This window comes from Sitophilus oryzae, unplaced genomic scaffold, assembly GCF_002938485.1.
Source record: "Sitophilus oryzae breed Bouriz unplaced genomic scaffold, Soryzae_2.0 scaffold_1389_pilon_pilon, whole genome shotgun sequence".
NCBI lineage: Eukaryota > Metazoa > Arthropoda > Insecta > Coleoptera > Curculionidae > Sitophilus > Sitophilus oryzae.
The window spans coordinates 2,255,746-2,279,563 of NW_022146047.1; the positions used below are offsets into that span (position 1 = coordinate 2,255,746).

At 33.9% G+C, this 23,818-nt stretch overlaps 1 protein-coding gene across 2 annotated transcripts in view; it reads right to left on the reverse strand.

Moving 5' to 3' along the window:
• Positions 1–23,818, reverse strand: part of LOC115875527 — a 141,374-nt gene that overhangs the window by 109,532 nt on the left and 8,024 nt on the right. For both annotated transcript variants that reach the window (XM_030891008.1, XM_030891007.1), the window contains exons 11-19: positions 21,765–21,860; positions 21,496–21,704; positions 17,077–17,434; positions 15,298–15,614; positions 12,419–12,635; positions 11,458–11,536; positions 11,290–11,400; positions 8,698–8,919; positions 6,926–6,987 (exon numbers count right to left, since the gene is read on the reverse strand). In XM_030891008.1, coding sequence (XP_030746868.1) covers positions 6,926–6,987; positions 8,698–8,919; positions 11,290–11,400; positions 11,458–11,536; positions 12,419–12,635; positions 15,298–15,614; positions 17,077–17,434; positions 21,496–21,704; positions 21,765–21,860 — 1,671 coding nt within the window. The remainder of the gene's footprint in view (positions 1–6,925; positions 6,988–8,697; positions 8,920–11,289; positions 11,401–11,457; positions 11,537–12,418; positions 12,636–15,297; positions 15,615–17,076; positions 17,435–21,495; positions 21,705–21,764; positions 21,861–23,818) is intronic.

Below are 23,818 nucleotides of genomic sequence, written 5' to 3' on the forward strand. Positions count from 1 at the left end.
ATTAGTGTTTATAACATAGCCATGATATTCTAGAATAAAATTTATAATACAATTTTTTTAGCGAAAATGCCAGAAATTGCCATTCTATTCAGAGTGTTATTTTCTATTGAATAAAGTAAAAAATACCGAGGGTGCCATTTAAAAATCAAAAGTTGTAGCAATTTCCGATGCAATTCAATCAATCCTAATTCATGTCATATACTAAGATACCAAATCTCGTTTTTTTTTATCAGAAAAATTAAAAAAGTTATAGGGGTGAACCACTCTTGAGAAACACCCGGTATATTATTGATCGTGGTCCTAGAAAATAATACCTTCTCTATAAATAAATAATATCAGAGAGAAAATTCAATCGCAGTAAAATGCTTCAATAGGCCACAAAATTACATTCGCAGCAATATCGCAAATCGCAACTCCTAAAAATTCAAACTCGCAGATAGAAATTACGGTCCCAGTTTACAAAATCACAATCACAGCAAAATCGCAAATCACAACAGGGTCGCAAATAACAGCTATAGTAATTGCTGCGATTATATATTAATAGTAGTCGCCTAAATTGAAACTCGCAAATAGAAGAAATCGCAATCACAGTTTCCTACGAGAGCCAAGATTGCAATTGCAAATTTAAAAATCGCTACGATTTATAATTTTTTGCTCATCTCTACTAGGGAATGACAATCGATGATAATTTTGGCCCAGTCAATCTCTAGACGTCATTTACTAAAAATTGGTCAAGTGCGAGTCGGACCCGCGCACGAAGGGTTCCATCTATACAACATTAGACACTATATTATTATAAACTTTTTCGGATTTAGCTGAAATTTTAAATGCGCGTATAAGTAATTTAAAAAAATGAAGAAACACATTATTAAAAATTGTATTAATCAACAATAAATATGTAAAAAGTAAAAATAAATATTTTTTACATATTTATTTTTACTTTTTACAAATTTTTTGTTGATTAATACAATTTTTAATAATGTGTTTCTTCATTTTTTATTATGTAAAAATTAAAAAAAACGATTAAAAAAAAGTCGCCTTGACTAGAACTACTTAATTCGAACCTGTCTTACTACGGCTCCAACGTCATAGCAGCGTAAAATCCTAACGCTTTTTATCCACGCGACCACCGAGGACTTGAAAGATTCCATGTAAAATTCTTACTAAAAAGATAATGTTTAGTGTGTAAGAATACAGAAAATTCAAACTTCACCACTTAAATTTTATCAATTTTTATTAGAAAAATACAAAAGACGCTATGCGTATCAGCGCCAAAACCAATCTAACCTAACCCCCAAAACTCTAGCGTCTAGCGTGGCTTCCTTATTATTTTCTTATTTTCAGTATTTCCCAGAGCTTTTGCCAAACTACATAAATTTTGCCTTGAATCTTTTAGGGGTTACAAGTGAAAGTACTTTTTTATTTATAAACATTTATTTAATTCTGTTTTTAGTATTCGTTCTTATAGCGGCCACATAAATGCATTATCCGTAAAAATTTCAACTGTCTAGCTATAACGGTTCATAAGATAGACCTTTGTGACAGACGGACGGACGGACAGCGAAGTCTTAGTAATAGGGTTCCCGTTTTTACACTTTGGGTACGGAACCCTAAAAATTGACATAGAACTTGTAAAAAATTAATACTAGTTATAGAACGATTAAAAAAAGATAGAACGTTTACAGAAACACAAATCTATTTCCAAAAAAAAAAGTTTCTCGGATTTCAACTGACATGCGCCATTACAAAATAAAGAAGAGTATGGGCCAAGTAAATGACGTCAATGGCTTAAAACTCATAACCTTATTTTCATTGCGTTGACTTTTTATGAAGCTTTTATTTTGACTTTCAAATGAATATGTGTTTGTATATCTTTGATATTACAAGGAATGCAAAAATATGTTTAGTTCTAAGTTAATTTTAGGTTTCTTTATTAATATTGTTACGTTTTTCGTCGGTTCCGTGTGGATAGAAAGTCACAATTTATTTAAACACTATTTATTTAACACTAATTAACAAAAACAATAACGATAAAAGACTTATAGAACTATTTACAAACGATTTATAACTAAGAATTTATTTTGAATTTTAGCGCGTCAACTGCACTGGTATATTTATAACTGCCCCCTGTAGGCCACCGCCGCCGGCTTTTATACCGACAGGTAAAGAACTCTAGAATAGTCCATAGATCGTTCGGTGCGTAGAGAAGGTTTTCGAATGTTCTTGTATGTACTAGTCCATTCCAGTGGGACTCGATTCTTCTCGAACGAATGAATCATTGCGGTGTCTATGCGATGTTAAGGTCATCCGAGGGCGGGCCATATTGTGAGGTTAGGTCGAGTCCACACCGGCTCGCAACACTGCCCCCTTCTTAGGCACATGCTCGTCCCGAGATGTATACGGTGAATGAAGGTATTTGCAAAGCTGGCCCCTGGTACATTGCGAAGTCTGGTAGAAATAGCAGTCTACCGTTTTCTCTCCCGATCTCAGCTTTGGGTTGTAGCAGCAAACGAGGATCTCGATTCCCGTAAATCTGAACAAGACTTCAATCATGTTCCGGATTGTACGCCAACTCAAACCATCGAGTCCACACGCCAGCTTCGGAATGGCTAATCGTGCAATGTTATTGTTTAGCAGGGCTTCTCTCAGTTCAATCAGGGTCTTCCATAGATTGAGATAAGTCGGCTTACTCGGGGACCATTCCTTGGTGACCAGGTAGAAGATGTGCCTTGCTTGACCATGTGCATTGTCGGTTAGCCTAAAGACGCTTCCAACCTCTGGATCCTGTCGGCGTAGTTCTCCGACACGCCCAAACTTCTCATTGAACGTCGCAGCGATTCCTCTGGACATCCGCAAATCTCGAGCCACACAATGAGCGAGCGAATAATCAGGAGGCACGGAAAAGAGGTCTCGTTGATCTTCTTTGGTTACACCATAGCGAGCCTTCTCACTGCTGTTTTGAATGCGATTTTTTAGCTGGGAATGATAGACATGTTCTAAATGAGCTTGGCCGTACCTCATTTCTAAATGTCGTACCAATTGCTGATAATCTCCCTGTTCCGATGGTGACAGTGTCTGCAGGATATCAGTCGCATCTCCCCGCAGTGCGATAGTCAAAGCGGTAGCTTTTTCAGCGATTGTCCAGCCGTTTGCTCTCGCAGCGGCTTCAAATTGGCAAAAGTAGTTGGCCCAAGCGGTTTTTCCGTCAAACTGTGGAGGTTTCATAACTGATTTTGAGGTATACCTATTTTCGACTAGTTTCGGTCCCTCCGATGTTTCTTGACATTTTGGTGAATTTGACTTCGTTATTTCTTCCCGTAAAATTTCGATTTTTCTGTTTACATCGTCCTCAATTTGTGTTATTTTGTCTTGTAGTTCCGTAGAATTCTCTATAATCTTATTGTTTAAACTTTCTTCTAAATTAATTATTTTATTATTAAAGCTGGCCTGTATATCTTTAGAATTTTCTATGATCATATCTTCTAATTTTTGGGAATTTTCTGTGATTTTATCTTCTAATTTTTGGGAATTCTCACTGATTTTATTATTTAAACAATTCAAATTGTCGTTTAAGTTTTGTAAGGACGTGTCAAGGTCACCTTCCAGCTCAAAGCAAAATGTGTCAGGATCCTCACCTTCCTCAATCAAAACGTCTCTCAGTCTGGCTTGTAAAATGCTTTTCTTTCCATCTGTTTCGCATTCCCTCTCTTCCAGTACGCATTTTAATTCCGACACTTTCAAGTCTTTCAACAATTTTTTTGGAGCCATTGTCTGTCTTTTTATTTTCCTAGTCTATCACACACGCCACACTTGACACCAATTGTTACGTTTTTCGTCGGTTCCGTGTGGATAGAAAGTCACAATTTATTTAAACACTATTTATTTAACACTAATTAACAAAAACAATAACGATAAAGGACTTATAGAACTATTTACAAACGATTTATAACTAAGAATTTATTTTGAATTTTAGCGCGTCAACTGCACTGGTATATTTATAACTGCCCCCTGTAGGCCACCGCCGCCGGCTTTTATACCGACAGGTAAAGAACTCTAGAATAGTCCATAGATCGTTAGGTGCGTAGAGAAGGTTTTCGAATGTTCTCGTATGTACTAGTCCATTCCAGTGGGACTCGATTCTTCTCGAACGAATGAATCATTGCGGTGTCTATGCGATGTTAACGTCATCCGAGGGCTGGCCATATTGTGAGGTTAGGTCGAGTCCACACCGGCCCGCAACAATATAGTTATTAGTATAATTTAGTAAATAATTTATTAATACAGACAGAGTAGCAGTACCGCGTGTGCAACAAAGAAATAAGATAATAGTACAGATTAGGTATCCTATAAGTATACAGATAAAAATCTTGTCCCTAATTCGTGGTACGAAAATTGTTTTTTATGACGATGTGCAAACGAGTCAAATTTCCTGTGCGCAAAAATAAACTCGCGTAAAATAACAATAAACAGCGTAATAGAGAGATATCGCTAAACCGAATAGCGTGCATGGACGTTAATAAGGCCAGGTGTTATTTCCTTTACGTGAGGTGGTATTAACTCTCTTCATTTATAGTTATCGGATCGGAAAGAATTCTGATCGCGTCGCGTCCGCTATTTAAACTTAACCTAACTTTGAATTAAAAAATTGAAAATTGTTTTGTTTACTAGGTATTTTAAAACTAAAGGGGTAAAGTGCTTATTTCCAGTGCTTTATTGTTCAACATCTGCCAGTGAGTTTAGGGCAACAAGCAACGAATTCTCTTAGAAGGGCTAAGTCATCATCTGCTGTAAACCTAGGACTATAGGTTCTTTAGTATTGGAAGAGGTGGAATCCATATTTTGGGCCATATTTATTTAATTAAAACTAATCCCAGCTACTTAAATATCAAATTACCTAACAAAAACCAACAACTAACAAACCAATTTCAAAACAATTCAAACATAACCTAAAATAATTACCTAACAAACCAACTTCAAAACAATTCAAACATAACCTAAAATAAAAGATCTCGCCGGCCGGCTCCAGTTGTCAAATACCCGCACGTGCCCATTTAAGCAATTTTTAAACGTTATCAGAGGTTATTTAGAAAGAGCGCTTGGTGTAATTGATCCGCAAATTATGTCAGGGCGGTAACGTTATTAGCGGGTGTTGCGTTAAAAATTGACTCGCGCATATCGTAACCATAAAGTACGCGTAAATACTGGATGACGCTATTCGGTTTTCCGATATCTCTCTAATAACTGTGCTGGTCAGGCGCTGTGCACAATTTTAGAGGCCATAAGTGGGCGTGCTATGTGCGCAAACTAGTCACCTAACTAGTGCCCGATTCCGAAAATTGGAACCACGAAAAACAATAAAGAAAAAACAAAGATTATAATCTGTATAATCTGTGATAATAGTCTATCGGTGATATGTTTGGGACAATTTTTTTAGTTATTTACGTATCCACGTAAGTATATCTTGTATCTTGCACTTTTGTGGCGCCGTATAATCAGTTATAGGTATTATGAACAGTAGGAAATGACTGTTCGAAATACAAAACAACCTACATTTCCGTCGACTTCCGCAAGAATACAACTCCGCAAGAATATTCAACATCCCTGGTTGCCTTCACGAGACTACCAGCATCTGTCCCATGACTCACCGAAGCATTGTGCCACGCCGGCAAACTAATCTCGATTTTATTGTCTGTCCGTGGACGACAACTCGCGATTTGAATTATGCCTTCTGTCCGCTAATCCTTTTTGTTCGCGTTCTTCCCTCCCGCGGAACAATGGGACGAGCCGGCGAGTTCGGTGGGCATCGACAGGTTTATAAATAGCGGCAGCGAATTAATAAAAGTGAACGACTGTACCGCGGAGACGGACGACCGTCATTACTGCCCGTCGGATAGCGATCGTATAAATTCGACGATGACAGTCCCCTCTATGAATGATAGATGTTCGCCTCTAGAACTATATCTGTCTTACGATTTATTATAAAAAAATAGTATTTATAAATAACAGTTTAACAATCGCGCACAGATTAATTTTTCTGTCAAGTAGTTATGTTATTTCTCCAAAAAAATCCTTTATGAGTATTTCGCCACTGCACTGCAAGAAAATCTACAAAATAAAATAGTTATTTTTTGTAAACACTTCTGCGTTAAGCCTAAACGGATACTGCTTGTCAGAAGTTATGTTTACAGTTATACAAACTTGCCTAACAAAGAAAAAAAATGCTTAACGTTTCGAAAAGTTAAGTTTCCGTCGTCGGAAGCAAAAAAAATACAAAGAATAAAGAAAAAAATTATTTAAAATATATAAATTCAACTATTCGAGAAGACTTTACTTTTTTAAAACAGACATGTCTACAAGAAACCGTTGACGTTGCAGTGCAGTGGTGAAATACCCATAAAGGATTTTTTTGGAGAGATGAATCCGCCACATAGGTATAGACATTTTTTAGTTATGTTATTATTTGAATAAGTAGAATTACATGCAAAGAATAATTTCATTACTAGTTTGTTACCTAATTTCGTACGAGTTTCAATCCAATTTGTTAAAAAGTAATTCAAACTCAAGGAACAATATCCCACCAACGTCGAAACAATGGCACCGGTACCTCATCATCGAAGTTAAACGACGTTAGATGAGAGTCTAGAAATCTCCTTGGTGCTGTTGTTCAAAGGCAAGAAAGTAAAATCGGATTCTTGCTGTTAAATCCTTTAATACTCGCTAAATCGGTAGGCCATTATATGGCTAAAGGACCACAGTTTGGATTTCACATAACACAACTTTTTTTTCTCTATAAAAAAGGTTTTCATATATTATACTGTACGGTGGCCTGTGGAAATCATGTTTTCCCTCAGAAAAGAGAGAAATGTCTCATGCCTTACTGCTTCCTTACTAAAATGTATGTGATAAAATTTATGTAGTGACTTACCCAACTTTATTTATCAACTTTCCATGCACGTGAAGATAGCTTATCACGAACCGTTTATTAACCTACAAAGAAACCAAAAAAATATATCAAATACATAGTAAATATATATTTTGTATAATAGCTTAGTTCGGTTTTTTGTTATTAACGGTTCTGAACCGTCCTAAAGCTCTACTGCGTATGCGCAGATCAAAAAACCTGCCACATTTCCTTCTGCCCATGCGTATCACAGTTCTATGATGGTTCAGAATCGGTAATAAGAAAAATCGAACTAAACTATTATATGAAATATACGGGGTGCATCTCAAAAATGGTTCACCCCCATAACTGATTTATTTTTTCAGATATAAAGACGAGATTTGGTATGTTAATATATGACATAAATTAGGATTGACGTATTCTATTGTTTTGGTCACTTCCTGTTTCACTGGAAATGACTACAACTTTTGATTTTTAAATGACACCTTCGTTATTTTTTTGCTTCATTCAATAGAAAATAATACTCTGAATAAAATCACATATCAAAAAATGTCAACTTTTGACATTTTCGCATACGGTTTATTTGAAATTGGGGCAACGGCCTAGCTACGTTGAAACACCGGTTCCCATTAGAACACCGAAGTTAAGCGACGTATGGCGATACTGGTGGATGGACGGGTGACCGGTTCGAAACTCTGTATCGTTCTGTTGTCCAAAGGAAAAGTGTAAAATCTATTGATACACACTGCTCAATCATGCCGGTTCGAGGCCGGATGAGATCGGATATCTCGTGAGTAAGTGTTAATTTAGACACTTCCTAAGTCGGTAGGCCACTGACCATGATATGGCCGGGGACCGCGGTTCGGATTCCGCGTAAACAAAGTGGGCCCCGTCCAGAGTAGCCCTGGCAGCAAAAAGGAGACGTTAACTGAAATCTTTACTGAATTTGAAATTATTGTTAACATGCGGGTCATATCGACAATTTGACTCGAAATACCAAGTGTGTGGTACCAAATCATTTGTAAAAAAATACTTTTTCCAAATACGCTGATGAGCCACCCTAAAAATACGACACGAAAAACTTTAGATGACCAAAGTCACCCCATCAGTGTTTTTAACCCAAGGCACTCTAGATTAAAATTTAAAATACGAGTTAACATATGAAATGTCATTCTATTCAGTGTCATTTTCTATCAAATAAAGTAAAAATATACCGAGGATGTCATTTAAAAATCAAAAGTTGTAGTCATTTCCAGTGAAACAAGAGGTGACCAAAAACAATTGAATACGTCAATCAGTCCTAATTTATGTAATATGCTAACATACAAAACCTCATTTTTTTTATCTGAAAAAAATAAAAGTTATAGGAGTGAACCACTTCTGAGACGCACCAGGTATATTTACAATTACGTCCCCTCATTAAAGCTTGTTATCATATGATGTTCGGAATAACATTCACAGAAATGCGACTCGACAAACATCTCAAACCTTTTACTAAGTAATCACAGGGAATATTAATACGGTAATAAATTAAATTAAACTGTAATAATATTAAGAATGTCATAACGAAATAGCTAGTAACATCTCTCGATAAAGAGGATCGAGAGATGGCTCTCCATAATGTAGTAAATTCTCGTATAAAATGGAATGTTATAGAAAAAAACGTAACTTCCGGAGCAAGCCAGAAGTAACATCTTAAGAGGTTATTGGCAATTGGTTAATTAGCCATTATTGTAAGATTTTTTAATACGAGGCGGAATCTGTAACAATTAACTATTAATTATACATCGACTTACATCTACACTGCTCAGAGCTGCTAGATCTTCCTCCTCCGAGTCTTGTAATTCGTTCTGGAGCGCCTTAGTCGTTCTGTGAAGGCGTCGTCCTCCCTCGGGATGAATCCACGTTTCCTTACGTAAGAAATTCGGCGTCCCATTGTCCTCAGATTCTTTCTGTTTCATATGTTGCCTCTGGCGTTCTAGCCTTTCTTCGCGACGTTTCTTTTCGCCTTGTTCAAACTAATCAAATAAAATTAGATGCAAATATTTATATTAACAAAATATAAAATATAGGGTAAACGCCAAAAATTTAGAAAGTACCTAAAACAAAGCAAACGTAACAAAAACAATTCCTAATAAATGTAAAAAAGAAAAATGTATTTCCAAAATATTGAACTTTTAAAGGAGCCTCTATAAAAACTCCAACATTACACAATGTTAAGGTAATTATAAAATTTATAATATATTAAACATGTTTTTACATTGCCGCTTGGCATCACATAAAGACAAAATAATTTTCTTTTGAATAGTCTAAAATGAGTAAATAATAAAAATCACGTCTCACAAAACTACACGACGTGTTGCAACAAGAGTTATTACAATATAAGTTGAAGAGAGAAAATATATTCATATTTCAAACTACTGCATAATGTTGATAAAAATGAATTATTCTATTATTAAAGTAGTGTGAGTGGAAGATGTCTAAATCTAAGCCTTAACATTCGCATATTTTCAAACCCTCACATAGATGGCACCATGCTCTGTGACCGTTTGTGAACAATAATTACGCTATAAAAGAACACTGATTTCGACACCTACGCGATTTATTTAATTTATCGCACGGTTAAAAGACATTATAGCAACAGACAAATAAACATTTTCTTAAAGAAGGAATGGTTTGTATGGAATCTCAGCCCTCTTCTGTGGATGACCATTGAAAATTGCCTTTCTTCATTACAGAAAGGTAATGAAAAGGAAACAAAAGAATAAATAAATAAAAAGATTTCGCAATCTTTAATATAAAAATTAAAAATAAAAAAGTTCTAAATTTAAAAATTTATAAAAAAAAATAATATCAACATGAATGCAGTTTCATTATTTTGCTCTGTGGCTGCTTATTACATCTGGAAGTGTTAAAAATTTAACAATCCGTGTAGGTGCCGAAATCAGTGAGCTTTTGTAGCGTAATTATTGCTCACAAACGGGTACAGATTTCCGCACCCTGATGCCATCATGTGAGGATGTGAAAATATAGTTCCCGTTCCCATTAGCACAAATGTTAGAAGCCAAAATACCGTTTCATAAAAAAACACTTGGAAATGACAATCCGCATATAATTTTACGTACAAAGTAAGACCGAAATTTATTTCCAAGCCGACCTTGACGCCGTTTTTTTTATCATATGGTACAATACTATAATATACAGGGTGTCCCAGAAATAAATGCAAATATTTTAACTAGTAGTATAGTTCAACCCCAGAAACACGCCTATGAGGTTTTTTTTGCGAAAAAAAAATTTTGAAAATTCGAAATTTTTTAAAGAAAATGTGTTTTTTAGTTTTTAGTTAAAAAACATAATTACTTGATAATATGGCAACATAAGTATTAGATTAAATTTGCAAGAAAGAAAATCCAGAAAAGATCCGGTGGTTCTCAAAATTTTAGCAAAAAATATGTTTTTTGGAAATTTTCAAAGTAAAAAAACTCAAAATATGTTCCTTTTATCGAGATCTACCACCCCTTAAAATATTTGCACTTATTTCTGGGACACCCTGTATAAACCTGGTAAGTAAAATACATTTAATTAAATTTTATGTTTTATCAGTAAAATATCTCATACTATCAAGCAGTCAAGCGCATGCCCTAGCGAATTTTATTTGGACATTAACAAAACAACTAATAATAATAACACAAGCGTTATTAAATTATAAAGGTTGTCTGGTAGCTGTGTAAATAGTAAAGAAGTGTAGTAGTAAGGGAAGTAGCGCAACACATACTTTCCTATCATTTTTTTTTATATCTATTGAAGATATAAACAATACTGATATTGGCCATTTTTCTCATGCAGTTGTGTTTCTGTTCTCAATATTTACTATTGTCAAAGAGTATTAAAGTCTGTCCAAGGAGACGTGGAAGATTTTGACATACGACATCCAAAAAATAACAGAAAATACGATTTGCCTATATGCCATACACAACTGTCACTGTCAGGGATTTTCTCATTAGACAGACTTCATGTGTATAATAATCCTATTTAACACGTGAAAAACAAAGCTTATAAAATGAATATAAAATTGAGTTATTTGTAAGAAATATTTGAAGAAAAAGTGAATATATGTGCAAATTACCTAAATAACAAACAGATAGAGGAATCTTATTCAAATGTATACATCCAAATTACAGTAAGTTGGTGCAGATAAGATGTAATACACAATTAAATACGTACACATATCTGATGAAGATACTGAAGAAGGAACGTTGCGCATGTTAAAAGGAAAAAAGATATATTAGTATATTGGTACAATCATGGATTATTGAGATTACACATTTTTAAATAAGCCCTCACAAATATAACAACTTATAATGTTAAAATCTTTAACATGCAATTACCTTTTTCCTACTCTCTTCAAATAAAGATATTAAACTTTCTCTTGCTGATGGTACAGGGTTTGATGACATTAAGCTTCTCATATAATAATAAACTGCATCGAGTTTTCGTTTCTATAAAAAGAAAAACTTATTAATAGAATAAAAACAAATAAATCTATCGAAACTAACCGAATAAACAGCCAAAACAGCCAGTTGATTATAGGGTTTTCCGTTTTTAGGGTTGATTTCGTGCGATTTAATATACCACCTAATGAAGAAAAAAATATTAGAAAAAACAATAATTCCTTTTATATCAACCTTTGAATAAGAAGACTAAGGAAGGAGCATATCAAAAATCTTAGGTCCACCGCGATGGGCCTCAAATATGGCCGACTTAAATTCCGGTTTATCAGTGCCATTCTAATTTTATTTAAAAAATGTAAAACTATGATATAGGGTAGACGTTGGGGTAGACTCAATATTTTTTTTTATTTTACGTTGTGAATAAATGTAAGGTAGTTATTAAAATTGTTATAAAAATATAAAATTCTAATAAAAATAGATAAGTTATAATAATTATTTATAACCATAAACATCCGATACGCTACTGAAGCAGGTAAGTCAAATTGACATATCTAAATTCTTTGACATCTAATCTTTGACAAGTAGTAAATAAAAGCAAAAATGCAAGAAAAAATATATAATTAGTTAATTTAAGTGAATTTCATAAATGATCGGTTTACTACACGTATGTATATTATATAGTCACTTACTAGCAAAAAGTTGTTCCATTATTTCACTCGATTTTTGCCGAGATCTACCGCACGCTACACAACCAACTATTTTAGAGTCTTTTTCGATAAATCGCGATAGTGTCACTGTTAATTTAAGTTCTTCCACAATTTCCATCTAGATTTACTACCTTTATACAACTATCAGTAGTCGAATAAATAATAACATAAAATAAGCTCCGTAAAGACTGACAAATCCACAAAATTTCAAATCAAATTCAAATGTGTCAAATGAATCGTCAAACAGAACTATCAAGGATCCCCACCCTAGAGTTCTTTTTCCGCCCACCATGCATGAATACATGGATAGCATTAATGCTCCTTCCTTAGTCTTCTTATTCAAAGATATCAACACTTACTGTCTACACTTTCCATAATTAGATGTTTCATTAACTTGTTCTTTATAACGCCCAAGATCACCCAAAAATAAAAATAATTTCTGAATTGATACAAGTGCCAGTCCAACAAAACCAAGACCTTTATGTTGAACCATACTATTATTACCAATATAATTTGAAACTTTAAATTTATATGTGTCTTCTAAAAGAGTGATCAGTCTTTCAAAATACTTGGTACCTAGGAAACAACGAAAGTAATTAATAGTGTTATAATGTGTTAAAAATCTCCATATATAGGCTTGGTACATTTCAACAGATTTTTTAAAATTACGACATCAGCGCTCGATACGAAAGAAATCAGAACTGTCCAGCTACTTCATTTCACTCCGTCCCGGTTACCGTTCATGTTCATCACACTAAAATAATATTAACAACAGTAAAAAAATTAAGACTGTAACAAAACAAACATGATCAAAAATGGATTCAGACACATCGACGAAACAATTGGGTAAAAAAAGTAGTAATGTGTCGGTATTTGAGTAACGCGATTTTGGAGCGGTATTTTTTTGTAACGTCGTGTCGCGCTCCACAACGAATCAGGAACCTGTTACTGAAGAACAACGATCATAATGACGACAAAATTATAAATAATTTATAATTTGCAAATAAATTATTTATAATCGCACTTGAAGTTAGCTCGAACCGTAATAACCGCATAGCGACGTGTTTAGCTCCAGCCGTCGCGATTTCGTCGGTCGCCAACAGTAGTATCTGGAACTGGTATGTCCGTAGCGCCGCGCGATCTCGATCGGGACGTGTTCGCTCCAGCCGTCGCGCTCCTAGAGTTGTAGTTCCCTGTCGCGAACAGAAGTAACTGCTGTAACTGGGCATCGACGCTCGACCTCGGCGGCGACCTACTTCGTTCCAACTGTCGCTGGAGCGCTTCTAGGGTTTCAGTTTTGCCTGTTGCGATTTGGTCGGTTACTATTGACGTTGGTGCTCCCGTCGATACGTTACTTTCGAAATAGCAATTTTTGGTATGTACTAGGCATGGTATAAAATAGGGTTGTTAAAATATTTGCTTTTATACATTTATATTAGTTTTGTTGTTTATATCTATTTTTTAGGTTAGGTTAGACCAATAAACAATTTTTTTTGGCAGTGGTTTGGACTTTGTTCTTGATTTTAACATTAAATATATTATATTGCAATACACATAAATATGAGCCGTTCATTTTATTTGAACGAAAATTGATAAAGAAAAAAAAATAACAAGGAATGTCATCGTTTTTCTAAAAATGAGATAGATTGGCTATACACAATTATAAACTCGATATTTGGAAAATGAGTGGCGGATAAAAGTTACATTGATACATTAATCTACAAATATAGATAAGGACCGCAACACTTCCGTCGGAACTTCGGTTACAAAATCGCGGTATTTTGTCGCGGTATTTTTCTGAAACGGTCGCTATTGTAACGCGACTCATGTGGAACCGGTATTCCCATCACTAAAACAAAGTGCCCCATTATATAATATAAAATTAAATAGGCATATACTATGGTAAAATATAATTTGATAAATATTAATGGTATTTTTTTAATCAACTAGTGCTTAAATTTTTATGAACATCTAAAATTATAATTATGTAACTTTAAAAAATTTCGTTATAGACAAAATTGCCCCAGTTATGCCCCCATTAGCAAAACCGGTGCTTAAAATTATGCTACCGTAGTTGAACTTGGTTAAAAAGTTTTATTAACGTAAATAACAAATTATAATACACGTTAGCCCTTCTGAGGATATCAAAAGATTTACCTTTCTATTTTTTTAAAATTTTCACAAATTGCAAATTTTTAGTAGTATACTCTGCTTTTTTCTCAGGTAAGATTTCGACAGACGATGACAGAAAAAAAGCAGATGACTTCCATACCAATCCATTTATTTCACTAAAAAAAGTTTCTAATATTTTTTAAGTTAACTATGGATGAGTTTAAAATTATTTTAAAATAAGTAAACACGTCATGCGTCGTCTCTTGTTGTTTGTAACCAGTTTTATTGGTTTATTTCAAAAACGACAGATCATATTTCAATATTATTGGTTTGACCCAAACCAAACTATGAACGACAAACGGACTCCGATGCGTATGAACTCGACTTAAGATTTTTGAGAGTTGTCAATGTCTTGCCAAATTATAGGTTATAATTTTGTGTCAAATAGAAATGATAAATATTTTGCATTTTGCATTTTGGACTGTGTTGTTAATTGTGCTTCGTGTTTTTTAAAATTAAGTGGAGGAAAACTCGAGAAAAAATTAAGTGTTGACACAGACCATAGTTTACAGTTAATATTCGGTGCCTAGGGAACGCCAGAAACACAGTTTGCCAGAGACTATGGCCAGAGAGTTGTATTACCCACAAATAAAGTTGTATACCATCTCGTATATGGTACCAAAACCTGGAGTATCTGTAAAATAACATCACACGATAGGTAAATAATACATTTTAGTACTAGCAGAACAAATTAAGATTAAAGTTAATTAATCAAGATTAGATTTTTTTCAGTTTTATGCTGTTTTTTTTTCACAATATTTTGACGTAATCACTTGTCACTCAAAATTTAAATATATTAATTATGCGTTCCAATTGTACCAACTTATTTCTTTATAAAATAAAATAAACTACTTTCAAATTAAAATGACAGACACATCTATCACTGTCAAGGATTTTGTCGTTGGACAGACTTTACTCGCTATTTAAGCTTGTGTATGTGTATAAGCCGTTTGTTTATGGGATTCTGCGTTGGTGGCGGCACCGTCGGAGAATGCACCAAGCCTATTAAATTTACACATTTTTATCAAGCTATATCTTCAGAGAAGATTTTTTTCTATTTTCTTACCTTCCTCAATTAGATACAATAAAAAGCCTTTATATTGCTGTTTATTTTCCGGATCGTTTGTTATCGCTTTCCTAGTGATTTCAATTATATTGTAATATAAAAGTTTCCATACATGATGCTCCATATTTTCCGTCTGACAAAACTTGATAGCTTTGCATAACAGAAATTCCAAAGCACTTTTCAAAAATTGTCTCAAATTGTCAACAGTTTCATAATTGACTAATAGTAAGCCATTGTTCAGGATGTATTGAAGTTCGGTGTCAGCCTTTTTAATATCTCTTAACAAATCTGGGTAATGACAGGCATTAAATTCATCACTAAAAAATACAGACATATATAAATACAATATATCTTTCACAAAAGAAAATGTAAATAAATAGTAAACTATGGAAAATGAAACTAATGCTTGTATTTTCCTGATTTTTATACAAGCTCTAGTAGTATTAGTACGAGAGCTAGCAAGCAACGTCTGGAAAACAAGTATTTTAAGAAAGCTGGCTCTTTGATATATCTTTTACTATGCTCTCTGGAACAACGGGCAGGCCGTCTGGCTGCCGATAGACGTTGCGTTCACTACTGCGCATTGAAAGTCTCCATAGCGCGGCGCGAAAACGTTCCGCCGATAAGGCGAGAAGTCCCGAGTTCGATACCGGCTCGGGGTATTTTTTTTTATTTTATTTTCGTTTATATTCCAATAGTAAAGTATTAAATAATCCTGGTGATTAAAAAACAACGATTTAATCGGGACTTCTAGCTTTATAGGCGGAACGTTTTCGCGCCGCGTTATGAAAACTTGTTCGATTTATATTCAATACTAGAATTTAACGGACTAAATAAAAAATATATAGGATCTTCTTCCAATGCGCAGTAGTGAACGCAACGTCTATCGGCAGGCAGATGACTCGCACGCTGTTCCAGAGAACATAGCAAAAGATATAATAAAGAGCCAGTTTTTTTAAAATACTTTCTCGAAAACGTTGCTAGCTCTTAGACACTACATACAGGGTGAGTCTTAAATAAGTGCGAATATTTTCAGGGCTGGTCTCGATAAAAGAAACATATTTTCTCTTTACTGTTTTTCAAATAAATCCAAAATAACCCAGATATTTTACTTTGAAAATTTCCAAAAAAAGATATTTTTTGCTAAAATTTTGAGAAATCTTTTCTGGATTTTCTTTCTTGTAGATTTAATCTACTACATATGTAATATTATCAACAAATTATGTTGTTTAACTAAAAATTAAAAAATTTCCAAAAAAAATTCAAAAAATTCCAAATTTTCCAAAAAATTCTAATTCCAAAATCTCATAATCGTGTTTCTGGGGTCAAAATATACTACCACTAAAAATATTTGCACTTATTCAAGACTCGCCCTATGGGTTATAATATTTAGACCTTATTAAGACTCAGTATAGTGGTAAAATTTTGGTATCAGTCTAAAAAAATGTGTAAATTATAAAAAGCTTAAGAATGAACATTTGACAATTTTCTTATGATGGATACTTATTTAAATAAATTTTATAATATAGTCCAAAATATATGAGAGTAAATACTATTCTTCCCATTAATCTGATCAGCACAAATTGACATTGTAGTGAATTTATTAACATATCGCCGACAATACATATTTTTATTAACACAACGTTTCAGTCAGAAGGATCACTGTCAGTTGAAAGTCATAGATTTTTGTATCAAAGTTTTTTGTTAAATTGTTTTAACGTTCAGCTAAACAACTCAAAATATTACAAAAATGTTATAAGTTACGACAATATTTTTTACCTGCTTTCATCATACCAATTGGGTCTTAAATTGCCGAACTGATCAGTTGTATACATTTGTGGGGGTGCTGAACCAGTTGATTCGGAAAATCCTGGAACTGCCACTCTACTTCCAGGAGATTTAACCAAAATCGGTTTTTTAGGATTGTTTGGATCAAACAAAGTTTTTTGCTGGGGCGGGGTTTTCTTGATTTCGGGAAATTTCGGTCTCTCTGAGGCAGATATTTGTGTCGATTCGGGCGATTTAGGGGGTAAAACTAATATGCCTGCTTTTTTAGTAGTATTATCGATAGGGTGATCTTCAAGTTCGGAATTTGTTCGACTTCGATCAGAGCTAATCCTGCGGCTTATAACTGAACCTACAAAACAAACATACCGATCTGGTCATTGAAACTGCGTGGTCTGGATTTTAACGTTTAAAACAGTGATGTCGACAGCTTAATGGAAAATCAAATGTATTAAAAAGAGATAAAAGTTGGGTTGATAACATTTCTGCTATGCGGTAATGCCGGATTTTGCATCAAAATTTCAAACCGCACAGGTAGGCGTTTATGAAAAATATCTAGGGTTGGAACTTTATTTTTCCCAATTAGTTACTCATTTTACTACAGCTGTAGTAATACATTATATTTAGCTTAGATATATTATCTTCATTTAAGCAATATGCATGAGTTTTTAAAATAGTTTATTTTTTCTACAGACATTTTCCTACAAACGTAAAAACCGGCAACACTGTATGCCGTTTTTTATTGTCTCTCTCTGTCTCTCAACCGGTTATTTATATTTATCTCTGTTACGTGCATTAAAATACAGACCAGATAGATGAAGTGACGAGACTTATAGGCATACAGTTGAACCTACAAAACTGAGAATCAATTGAAATCAGTTTATAAATTTAAAAAAGTACAACAATTACTAAGAGGCACAAATTCTGTAAATATTCAGACTTATTACATAATCTGTCATCTAATCATTATAAAATTTGATAAAACCAACTTTACTAGTATACTCTATACCTAGTAATGAGTATGATCACAAACTAACTTAAACAGATGCGACACCTTATGGGAAATTTTGTGTTCAAAAAGACCTATGTTCGGAAGTGCGACGACAGAGCGGCGATACCGTCGATGAAGGCAAAATATTCGGCCAAACAAACAGCCGTGGTGACTTCAAATCGTTCCCGCACGCCCCCTTCTCTAAGCTTCCATTTCTTTCGTTCTTTCTCGCATTTAACCTTGCCTTTGATACACCGCGCCGCCTCGTCTGGCCGTCGCAGCCGACGTACGATTATAAAGTCAAAGCGAGATTGCCAGCTTGAATTTTTTTTATGTGAGAATTAAATATTATATGTACTTGTATTAGCGCTTTCTCCTGGATAATAATAAATAACTATAATTACATGATGTTAGGAAATATCAGCTAATATTTATTTGTAAAGTATGAGAAATTTAAAAACTTTAACAATGGGTTAAGATCAATACATATGTATAAAGAAAATGACGATATCTTTAAAATTAAAAATGATATAAAATATCAGAAATATAAAATTCTTAAAGAATAGGATCTTTGTTGTCAGCTTGCCGTTTGTATTTAGCTGTACTTCCAGCTGTTAATTTCAAATATTAATCTAAAGTCTATCTACTATTAGACAGTTTAAATTATCTTTAATTATTTTTATATCCTGCTTGTTAATAGTTTTATGCACTACTATCATTTTATTTGATATTTTAAATTGATTTAAAATTTAGCAGCTGATCTTTTATATAGCAAATAGGTACTTTTATGATACAGACACGGCACATTGTTTGCATGTGCCGTGATACCGATATAGTTTATACAAATTGGTAAGTAGAATTGGCAACAGTGTCCTAGAAAAAGAATATGGGAATCTAAGATGGGAATATTGAAGGCTTTCAGAGGATTTTTAAGTCAGTTTCTTCAGTTGTTTCACATGGATATTACATACATCATTATTATTAGCTGTTTCCGATTTTAATTTTCTGTTGGGTTTTGTTGGTTTACATTTAGTTAGTTCACGGTGTTCTTAGTATTGTTTTAGTTAATTCAGCTATTCAGTTTAAGTTTCTTGTTTTGATTTTATTTAAAATGCTTTTAAAAAAATACAAGAAGATACATTTTTTAGATTTTCTAGGACTAAATTATATCAAAAACTGTGGGTGTTTTTTTCCGAAAATACCTAGATTTTCTAATACGAAAAAAGCGAATAGACATACAGTTCGATCAAATAATCGACTTATTAACTACATAAACTTTGTAAAAATATTATACTTCTATGCCAGGTAGTAATAAATTTTCATACCAACTTTCACCCCTATATCATCCCCGAGATGAGGAATTTTCAAAAATTTCCATTAACATACAAACTGGATAAAATGTTCTCACATTTATGTCCTGAGCCTGAGAAAAAACAATATGGCGATATTATTATATAACTTGGTAATATTTGACGGGTAGTTTCATCTCGTTGGAATTTGACTTTCGAAAAATCTGTTTGTCAAAAATAATTTTTTTTACGTCAAGCAGTTAAGCAGAATCGTAGTTAATCAATTACCCAACTTTTTGGAACACCCAGTATGATTTTTTAAAAAAATTCAAAATATGTAAAAAAACAAAATAAATTATGCGTGTCCAAGCGTTTTCCCGAAAGACTAACCGTTTTTTAAATAACAAATATTGTAATATTTGAGGGGCATTTTCACCCTCTTGGAATCGAGAAACCCCTCCTTATGGAATCTCTACACCCCACAGTCAATCCGTTTGCCAAAAATCATCAGCTTTAAACGTCAAGCAGTTTAAGCAGAATCGTGATTACTCAATGGTCATATTTTATGAAACACTCTGTATAAATTTTTAAAAAATCTTAAAATATGTAAAACAACAAAATAAAATATACGTTTTTAAGAGCTTTTCCGAAAAACTCATCGGTTTTTAAATAAAAAATATTGTAATATTTGAGGGATGGTTTCACCCCCTTGGAACTGGAATTTCGAAAAATGTCTTCTTTTCGAACCTCTACACCCTAGAATCAACCTGTATGCCAAAATTGAGCTTCTTACGTTGAGTGGTTTGAGCAGGATCGTGATTAATCAGTGAGTCAGTCACTTAAGAATTTTATATATTAGTAGGTATATATTGTGAATGTATCAAAAATTGAAAAAAAACTAATGAAATTAAAATCATCTCTATTTGATTCCGAACTACAAAATTCCCTCTCTATTTTCTACACGAAGGAGGCGTGGCTTCTTAGTAAACGAATGGAGGTTACTTTGCTGGTCCGCTGTAAAATTCGCCTATATGACAAATCTAACAGAAAAATTTGCCTGGCGCATTCGCCAAAATGTAATTTTCACATTTGCATTGTTTGTCGCATCTGTTTAGGTTAGTCTGTGGTATGATATAGTGCAACCAAGATAGAAAGGACGATTGTATATAATATCTAAATTAGAGAAGTAATTTCAAAAACTTTTTTTTCTAACAAACGATAGGCGGTATTATAAAGAGGCGTCCAGAAAATCAGCGAAAATCTCTTTGAATAAAAAGACTAAGAAAGGAGAATACCAACCATAGCTTATTCACTGCCAGCTAGTCACCTCGCTAGTTTTTGAATACCCACATTTCACCTATCGCGCCTATTCTTGTACACATGCAGGCAATCAGAGCACCAGTATCGATAGTTCTTATAAACGGGGTTCCATTGATAACCGAATACCTAGGCTGGTACGCCGTTTCACGTAAATAAAAGTTGACTGGCTGTCTAATGAACATAGCATCAATTATATTTAGCACAATAAATTAGCAACACCGCGAAGATATTTTAATATGACTAACTTAAATTCCGCTTTATCAGTAGCATTCTATTTTTTATTTAAACGTCACAAAATAAAAGTAGGGTAGACTCATAATTTGAGGGTTCTGTTTTAAGTTGAGTCAATCCTCCACACTTGTACCCTGTATAATATTGTTACGATTCGACTGCCAACTAAGACCTCTCGGTAATAAACCAAACAACTCTGAGATTTCTGTCAACAATAAAAGCGTGGTGGGTGCCATATCTTTGAGACTATGCTAAGCCGACAAAGCAAGAGCATGAATAAGTATAGACACATACATAAGTTTACAAGAATTCTCTATAACTGAGCTATTATAACAATATTAAAGCTTTGCATATTAAGGCCTCCTATTTAGCAGACATATGCTACAAAATAATTGTAAAAATACTTGCTAAAAACACAAAATTTAAAAGCTATACAAAAGAGAAAGAATCTATATCAAAATTTAAGATTCTATAGATTCTAGCTAATAAGTTTATCTAAATACTTTTCTGAAGTAAGAATACATAACTTTTATCTACCCTAGTTATCTATATCCTAGATAAATATTAATTTTTAGCTTGTACCTTCTCTCTCAGAATTTTGCCTGCTTCTTCTAATTTCATCCCTCCAATTTTCTGATGTTCCGGTAGATTGGCTCCTATCAAAACTAACATCCCTACTAGATCCTCGGGATTTATTATGAAATCTGTCAAAACTTCCCTCCCTTGAACCACGAGGGTCTCTTGAACCACGACGTCTTCTGTCATTATTACTTGGAATATTATGTGGTACTCTAACAACAAAATTTTATGTCAGTATGCGAAATTCTTATAGTAGCAACAAATTAACATACCTAAAGTTGTCTCTGTCTCTGCTTTCTATACTAGCGATAGAATCTTTCCGTCCTCTATTGTTGATTGGCGTTTTATCTCTGTATGTACTACGACTCCTATAAATCAAACATGTCTGTCATTAAAATATATTAAAAACATTATTAGAGTAAAACATATTAACTGCGTGATCTGTATTTTTACGTGTTACGTGTCGACAGCTTATGTATTAAAAAGAGATAAGAGTTGGGTTGATACATTTCTGCTATGCGATATTGCCGGATTTTGCATCAAAATTTCAAACCGCACAAGTAGACGTTTATAAACAATGTTACATCTAGGGTTGGAACTTTATTTTTCACAATTAGTTACTCATTTTACTACAGCTGTAATAGATTATATTTAGTTTAGACATATTATCTTCATTTCAGTAATATGCATAAAAGTTTTTAAAATAGTTTATTTTTTTCTACACGCATTTTCCTACAAACGTAAAAAAAACGGCAACACTGTACGCCGCTTTTTATTTTGTCTCTCCGTCTATCAGCCAGTCATTTATATTTATCTCTGTCGCATGCATTAAAATACGGATCACGGAAATGAAGTGACCAGGGCTAGTACATTATTTTGCATGTTAGAATTATACAGATTGTTAACCGGACAGTTACTTATAGGGGAACAGAATGGCAACACTGCCTATAGGCTTGAATAATTGCCAATAAGTGCATGCGTTCTCAATAGAGATATATAGCATCCACTTATAGGGTTTTCTGCCGACTCGTCCCGTCGCGTCGCGTCGTCTATCGACGAGTGGGCCGAGGTTGTATAACCTGTATATAGCAACTTCAGTCAGTATATTCAGTGCGAAATTATCCATGACATATGCAATAAAGATGGCCAACAACGTGAAACTATTTGTTTAGGAAGTTAATGTTGTTTGATAATAATATAAAAAATAATTATTTAACGAATTTATATGTCAAAGTGGCAAGATGCTCACATGACTCATCGTTTTGTATTATGATAATGTTGACAAGTCCTAGATAAGATTTTAATATTCTAGGTGGTATTGACAAGAGTCGTGAGCTGTGGCCAATAATTTCTCTTTATGCTCATTAAAAAGTAATGCTCAGGAAAAAAATATAACCTTTAATGAGTACCAATTCGATATAACGAAAAAGTCTTTCAACAAAATATAACAAAAAGTCTTTCAACGTCACACTCGAAATAATAAATCTAAGGGTTCAATACACATGAAGCGATTTGTGCCGAGTCGGCCACCATCTCGACACAAACTCGAGCTGTTATGACACTTCTATTGTACAAGGTGTCCCACTAATAGCTCTCGGCTTATCTCGGTAAGTATTAGCCGTAGGGCCTGCGGAAAAAAGTTGTAACTGATAGGTTATGAGAAATTGCTGGAAATTATTTTCAAGTTTGTAGAACAGCCGCTAGAGAGCACAACTGTAAAGCGCAAGGGGAAGGTTAGATCTGTTTTTATTTGAATGTTAATAACTCCAAAAAGGATGACCGAAATCCAACTAAAGAGGACTCGTTTAAAAGAGCGTTCTTTACTCTATAGTATACCATATAAACAATAATAATAAGCTTTTGAACGTGGACGCCAGAGGACGCTGCCTTACAATTTAACTGCCTTAAATTATTGTTTTTTTTCAAAAAAAAAATTCATAGCAGTAACGCCCTTTTGCGGCCGTTCTACAAACTTAAAAATAATTTCCAGGAATTTTTCATAGCCTCTTTAGTTATAAATATTTTTGCCACATGCCCTAAGGCTAATATTTTCCGAGATACAGCCGAGAGCTATTCTTAGTAGGACACCTTGGACAAAACAGGCGGTGTCTCGTCGACGTGAAAGTGACGCAGCTGCAGTGACGAACCGTGTTTTAAAACGCCACCTCGCGGAGTCAGTGGTCGACGCGGCACAAACCGCTTCGTGTGCACAGTTCATACCAAATAAACTTTTAGTCACGTGATTAGGCTTGACCGGCGCAGCGTTGCCCACTTTTACCTATTTTCTTTTAATTAAAATACTTTATGAAACAAAATTAATTATATT